This window comes from Polyodon spathula, chromosome 4 (assembly GCF_017654505.1).
Source record: "Polyodon spathula isolate WHYD16114869_AA chromosome 4, ASM1765450v1, whole genome shotgun sequence".
Taxonomy (NCBI): Eukaryota; Metazoa; Chordata; class Actinopteri; order Acipenseriformes; family Polyodontidae; genus Polyodon; species Polyodon spathula.
In genome coordinates this window covers 5762137-5769503 of record NC_054537.1, presented here as the reverse complement: position 1 = coordinate 5769503, position 7367 = coordinate 5762137, and the positions used below count along the sequence as shown (strand labels likewise).

The following is a 7367-nucleotide window of genomic DNA, read 5'->3' as shown; positions in this document are numbered from 1 at the left end:
ATTCACCTTTTTGAATGCCACAGCACTCTTTTAGACTATGTTAGCAGTTTATTTCTAGCAATGGCTTATGATCCTTTAAGCCTTACACAGAAGGGTAGAGATTTCAGTTATGACATAGAATGAAATGGCTTTCTTGCTCTTCAGCACCTCAAGGCAGATTTAGGCCCACTCCAGCACATGGATACTTGAGCTGCAATTAACTTACATCTTCAACGTGCTACTAATTGTTTTAAGAGGGGGGATGTCAAAATCCAATGGGATCCTAGTCAAAAACAATGCAAGCACAGACAGGTCATAATACAGTATTAGAAACACAACTCAATAATCTCAATTCCAGTAAGGCACAGTTACAGAGGTGATCGGCTCCAAATACTCCCCATTGTGCTGCAGAACCCAACACACAGATTTACTGCGCAATCCAGTGGCTTCTATTATTTTCCCGTAAGGACAACCAGCACCAAAATATCTCAGCAATGTCAGGATACCGGCATGCCTTTAGTGAGTAAGAATAGCTCACAATGGGGGACAGGTCTCCTGGTTTCCATGATCTTGCTGCAGTTGTCACGGCTGCAGGGCTAGACTTAGAGGTAAGAAGAGCATCTCGTCACTCTGGGCTCTGCAAATGAGTGGGGATAGTTTGGGTTCCATATGGCCCTCGTACAGTATTGATGTTACCTTGACAGAAGAACAGGGTTTTTTTTTTTTTTGTTCTGGCTGGTTCCCTGTAATTTGAATGCCATTGTTTCTCTTGGACTGATTGTCTTTTCACCTGACAATCCCAGCTCTGGTCTTGGGTCTCTCTGCTGCTCTCTGCTGGTTACTAACATGGGTCGCTGGAACACTCTGGATTTACTCTTCATATCTCTCAACTGCAATGTCACAGTAGTAGGTATGTATACTCTACTTGTAGGTGAACCTGGAGTTGTAGTACTGTTTTAACCCTTTACTGCCCAGGTTATGTTCCCATACCTATTTTTGTTCAATGTCAAATATATCAGACACTGGGCAGCAAAGAAAAAATAAAAAACACAGTATAGGGTTACTGTTAATGTTAAAGCTGTGGTTAATAATACTTACCAATAGTTATGCCATTTTGTTCAGATGGATACAGAAGAGTTATCAATGCCTGACTTTAACAGCAACACACACACACACACAAAAACTTTATTGTATGTTTATATGTTTATTTATATGTTTTCTATTTTTTTCAATCCTATGGCATGGTCTATATCTAAAATAAGTCAATTCTGAGTTAACTCGTAACTAAGGATGTTGTAACGGAGGCCACAGAAATCCTGAAAATCGTGAATTTGAACCAAAGTCTGTGAAACTTTGGAAATTAATGTAAAAACACATTTGGTTAGGCACTGCATTTATTCCCTTTAAAATGCAGTATGTCATACACTGAAAATACGAACATGTCTTTAAATTGTTTGGTTGCACGCAACATGTGCGTGTAGCTGTGCAGGTCTGCGAACGAGGTTTATTTTGTAGCTGAGTGAGCATGTAAATGAACACAGATCGCATGTTGCCGTAAACTCTCGGTTGTGATCTTCACATACATACCGCGCTTGTTAATTAATTTATTTTAAACAAAAAAGTGGACTTGCATCTTCAAAAAAATATTAATTAATGCTTACATTTTATTTCTTTAAACGTTTTCTTCATACAATGTAGTGTACCCAAGTAGTCTGTTGAAAATACTCATTCTGTAAAACTAAACATTGTAAATCAAAATACTTCAGACTGCCGTTGAACATTTTTTTTTTTATTTCTTGCAAACTGTAAATAAAATGCTAGGTTTACCTGTTTTGCAGTCTTTTTTCTGATCTTTGTGATGCCCCACTTCTTGGACACGATGCCTGCCCATGTGATATGACTTTTCAAGTCTTTTTTTAAATTAATATTTTTAAAGGTGGATGCTCTGAGGCTACTCAAAAACAACACATTTAAACGTTTCGTTCTTATTATTGAATAATATTTGTATAATGTTTAATTTTGGGGTGGTGAGAGTGCTACGCGGGTGTAATCAATAGCCTCGGGTCACCATACGTCCGTTTTCTCTCGGACATGCACTTTTTTTGGCCTTTCTATCTCTGTCCGGACGGATTTTTGAAAATGAACGAAATGTCCTGGATTTCGCCTCCTCGCCCGTTTGCTGCTGCTGATGCTTGCAGAGCTGCAAGTCCTGGCGTGTTCTGATAGCGCCGCGCCTGCGCAGACGACTGGATTGATCACTGGGGCCGATTGTACTAGATCCCAGATCTTGCTCCTGTGACGTACTGGGTTGTACTAATAGAGTCAGAGTTGCTACTGAGCTCAGTTTGAGCCCAAAATCTGATCCTAACTCGATCTTGCTTCAGAGCAGACTCACATTCGGATCAGAGCTTGGTCGAACGTCGGGAGTACGTATTTTGTGATCAGCAAAAAAGCCTCTTTGGGTTTGTTGCGTTATAGCGTGCTCTGCAATAATTTAGTTTTGCTTCAAATTAATACACTGTGCAATATAAAATATAGTAAAATGAAACAGGATAAAACAGCCCTTCTTTTTTGTATGCACTGAATACATTTGCATCACAGCCACCAAATAACAACAAACACAAAACACTTGTATCCGTACACGTTGTTAAACGAAACAAATATGAATGTGTCAAAACATGTAACTAATTAAAAAAAAAAAAAAGACCATGTTTTTTTTATCTTTGTTTTTTGTCCATCACTAGAAAATAAATAAATGAATACCCTATATATATATATATATATATCTGTATATATATATATATATATATATATATATATATATATATATATATATATATTAATATCTATATAATATATAATTGTATTATATATACATTTAACATATTTGTAGTATTGCCATGTAACATTTGTATAAAGTGTCTTATAAATAAATAAATAAACAGGAATTAGTTCATTCAGTTGTCCTACACAAATAAATCAAAAAGATTTGCATAACCAAATCACTACCGGTGAGTATTGTGTTGACAAACTGCACTTTTACCAGCAGAGGTGTGAGACCTTCCAATTTTCATGTTAGAATGTGCTCTTTATTATCCCTGAACACTAGAGCGAGGGTGGCATGATGTAGATTTTAATGGGAGGTATGAGCATTCCGCTTAAAATATATTTCTGGAAACACTGAGGTTTAAATATTGGTACGTAAGATAAATACAGTTTGCTATTAAAATACTACCAGTACTGTATTGGTATTTAAGAAAACAGTATTTAAAAATACTTAAGGGTTAAGGGGCTTACTGCCTGCAAAACACCTTACTGCTGTTCAGTGAATTAGGCCCAAAAATGCGCTAATCCTCTCTGGAAACTGTATCCCCAATTAAATACAGCATACATATCTGCAGTCTTGGAATGCAAAATCAAATGAAGAATCAAACAGATGCCTCATCCCTAATACGAGTTGGTTTCTATAAAACATTGTTAGATTAAAGCTCGAGTCTGTTTTTTTTTAATTACTGTTATTTATTTCATTCCAGGAAAAATCTGGCTAACCCTGATGATCATGCTCAGGATCCTCATTCTGCTTTTTGCTGGTTATCCCCTCTACCATGACGAACAAGAGCGATTTATCTGCAATACCATACAGCCCGGATGTGCCAATGTGTGCTACGACGTGTTTGCTCCTGTGTCCCACTTCAGGTTTTGGCTTGTTCAGATAGTCATCCTCTGCCTGCCACATGTTATTTTTATTGTCTACGTGATTCATAAAGTATCCACACGCCTCTCCTTGGAGAACAATTCATCGAGCAAACTTAAAACCCTATCCCTTCATAAAATACACCAAGAAACAGTCAGGAAGGCTTCGCTGACTAAAACAGCATTGGAGGCAGAGAGAGGAAAAATACCCAGTTTCCCAGGAGCTTACGTTTTTCAGCTGCTGCTGCGGATCCTTTTTGAAGCTGGGTTTGGTGTTGGGCAATATTATCTTTTTGGGTTTTTTATCCCAAAGAGATACTTGTGCTACGAGTCTCCTTGCACCAGCATGGTGGATTGCTACATCTCCAGACCCACAGAGAAAACCATGCTGATCAATTTCATGTTCGGGGTCAGCGCCTTCTCTTTACTGCTGAATATCGCAGATCTGATCTGCGTGATCAAGAGGTCTATGAGGCAGAGCCGGAAGAATAAACTGCTGATGGAAAGGATGTATGAGGAAGAGCAGTACTACCTGACGCCTCCGAGCAGGAATGTAGACTCGCAGCTGGAAATGACAGAGGGCTACGCAGCTCCCGATGCTCTGAACAAAAGGAGGGGGAGCGACTCGAGTGCAGACGGTGCCGCCTCCATCCAGCTGGATGAAGGGGTGGAGAACTTGCCTGTGCATTCTGAGGCTTTGTCCTATCATGTGGCCAATGCAAACCACAACAATGCCTACACACAGGCACAGGAGGAACTCTTAGAACAGGAAGGAAGCAAGACTGCACTTTGCCTCACTGAGTCCAAGGTGGCACCTGGAATGCCAGGGAGGTACAGCAGACGTGGCCGTCTCAGACCACAACCCTCCAGGTTAGGGGAGAATGCCCAGGCAGGGGAGGCAGATTCCACATCCACTGTCCATACCAGGAGGACAGGCCGGTACATGCTCGTGGAAATGAGCTCCTTGGGTGGACAGTCAAGCTGCAGTGATGTGCGGGAGAAGAGATCAGAATGGGTGTGAAATGAACAGGGATCTGCTTGCATTATTAACATACACAGTAATCTGTTTTTCTTTGTAGTGGTGGATTTACTTTGCTTACTTTGTTTAAAAAAAAAAATGCAATCACAAGTTGATTTTAGGAAATTTTGAACTAAAACTTAAGACTAGAGGCTGGAAACAAACCCCAGAAACTGACTGCTTGCCCAGTTGGGGAGGATAAAACACTAGAAACAGCTGCTATAGTTATCAACATGCCGTCATAGGTATCATTTACAGGGGGGTTATAACATTATTTTAAGAGCTACCTTGTAAGTTGTACCCAAGAGGAAGCCTGTAATCTGTCATGTGTCCTCACTTGATATTACATTTTCAGCTATTACATTTTTCCATATTAACCTGCTTTACCAAACTTTGCAATTCAGTACATGAATTTTAAGCTCTTAAGTTTCCTGCAGATACTAATAAAAAAAAAAGTTTCACTTGTTTTATAAAATCTTTATTTCACTGATCTGCCTCTCATCTTGGCCATTTGCCATCATTGCTGAATTTTAATTTATTTCAGTGTTGACAGGCTGACACATATTGATCCCCAGGAGGGACATGTGCATTTACAACAAAAGGTAAAGGTTTCAAACTTCTGAGTCCCACAAGGGTCAGGGGCAGGCATGTGACGGATATCTATAAAAAGACCGAAACATAGATGTTGTGTGGCATGAATAAATGAAGTGGAGAGCAGTTCTGTATCCCCTTACAAAATGATCGGCAGTGGCGCTGCAATGGCAATGGTCCCTCACTATAGACCAAGGGTAACACAAGGGCAGCTGCAGTGCTACAATACAACAGTACAACAGTGTTACAGTACAACAGTGCTACAGTACAACACTGCTACAGTACAACGATGCTATAGTACAACAGTGCTACAGAACAACAGTGCTACAGTACAACAGTGTTACAGTATAACAGTCTTACTGTACAACAATGCTATAGTACAACGATGCTACAGTACAACAGTGCTACAGTACAACAATGCTAAAACGATGCTACAGTACAACGATGCTACAATACAACAGTGCTACAGTACAACAACGCTAAAACGATGCTACAATACAACGATGCTAAAACGATGCTACAGTACAACGATGCTATAGTGGGGGGAATTATGTATGTATAACATTTTTTTTTCTCATAAAAACGCAATGTGTGATAATGAGATGAGTTCAAATAAAGTTTTTTTTTTCTGTACTGGCTATTTCTCTATTTTTGTGTAATAGACAAGCAAAATCAGAATATAAATGTAAGAGGTGTATTAAAATGAAAATGCTTTGTCTTATTATCAAAGTTGAATTGTGCTGTGTATGTTTAACCCTTTGTTGCTTCTCAATACGGGGCACTCAAAGAGGTGGTTCAGAAGGTACTTTTATGTTTTATTAAAGTGTTTTAAAGTAATGATAGTAACAATGTATTGAATTATGCAATTTTAAACTTATGGTATGCTTCTATTTTGTAAAGCATACTTTACAGTATTCATGCTTTGGCCAATTTACATAATTTCTGCTGCTTTGGTTTGTCAGTATGCAACATAAGGTTGAGGTTGAGTTGATTGTCTGATATGATTTTTGTTCTTTCTTGTGATCATAAAGAAACAATATCTCCAGCATGGAACTCTTAAGAAACTATCAACTGGAGTATAAATAGTTTTAGTGTATAGGGAGTAACTCAATGCATGTTATATAGACAGTGCAAATTACACATCTTTCAAATTACCATCACTTGATTTGATTTTCATCAAAATATATAGTTTTACAGTTTAAAGCAAAAATTATATACATATTTTATTTTTCATACAGATATTGAAGTTGCATAAAACATATTGTAGTCTTTGTTGGTATTATTGCAAAAAAAAAAAAAAGTAATGAAGTAGTACACATCAATACATGTATTCAGGACTGCACACTTAAGCAGGTTAAATGCAAACATTGGGAAAGGAATATTTATCATATTTCTCCTGTTGGGTACAATACAATTGACTGAGATCATCCCCCTTCTGTAAATGGAAACAATACATTGTTGTCAGGAGTTCAAAAAGCAGTCCTCGGCTCCTAAAATGAAGACCACTATAGATGATGCCACTTCGTAGTCATTTTTTGGCCAGGGAATAAATTGCTTAAATTTGTATTTTTTTTATTGTATTACTATTATTATTTTTTTAAATTTAGTGTGCCCAATTATTTTACCCTGCTTTCCTTCCCAATGTGGAATGTCCAGTAGCTTTTTCCCTGTCATCACAGCAATTCCCTACAGATTTCAGGAAAAAGTTCAGTGGACGTCCACCAATCCCACGACCAAGCCAGCTTCCATCTTTTACACCCAGGAACTTGACAGCGGATGTCGCCGAGCTACCAGCCTCTGGAGGATAAAGGCCAGCCCTGCAGGTGTCCACCTGAGGTCACTGGATGCCTGGCCGGTCGGGTTCGCTGTAGAGAGGAGGAGAAATGCTCCCTCCACAATCCCCAGTGAAGACCGTTGACTTGGCACAGCCAGGTTGTGAACCCACGCATCCCTGACTGCATGAAAATTACTGTGAATTAAAGGTCAAGCCTACTTATTGTTAACTGAAGTTTGATTTATTTATTGTCCATTTAACCTCTCTGAGTCTTAGACCCCAGACTCCTGTCCAACTACAGTACACTGGTTC

General features: G+C 38.8%; 1 protein-coding gene across 1 annotated transcript; it reads left to right on the top strand.

Annotated features, from left to right (window-relative positions):
* Positions 1 to 623: 623 nt before the first annotated feature.
* Positions 624 to 5822, top strand: LOC121313787 (gap junction delta-4 protein-like). Its single transcript, XM_041246581.1, has 2 exons — positions 624 to 889; positions 3513 to 5822. Exons 1-2 carry the CDS (start codon positions 826 to 828, stop codon positions 4691 to 4693), a joined length of 1245 nt encoding a protein of 414 aa, XP_041102515.1. The 5' UTR covers positions 624 to 825; the 3' UTR covers positions 4694 to 5822.
* The last annotated feature ends 1545 nt before the right edge of the window (positions 5823 to 7367 follow it).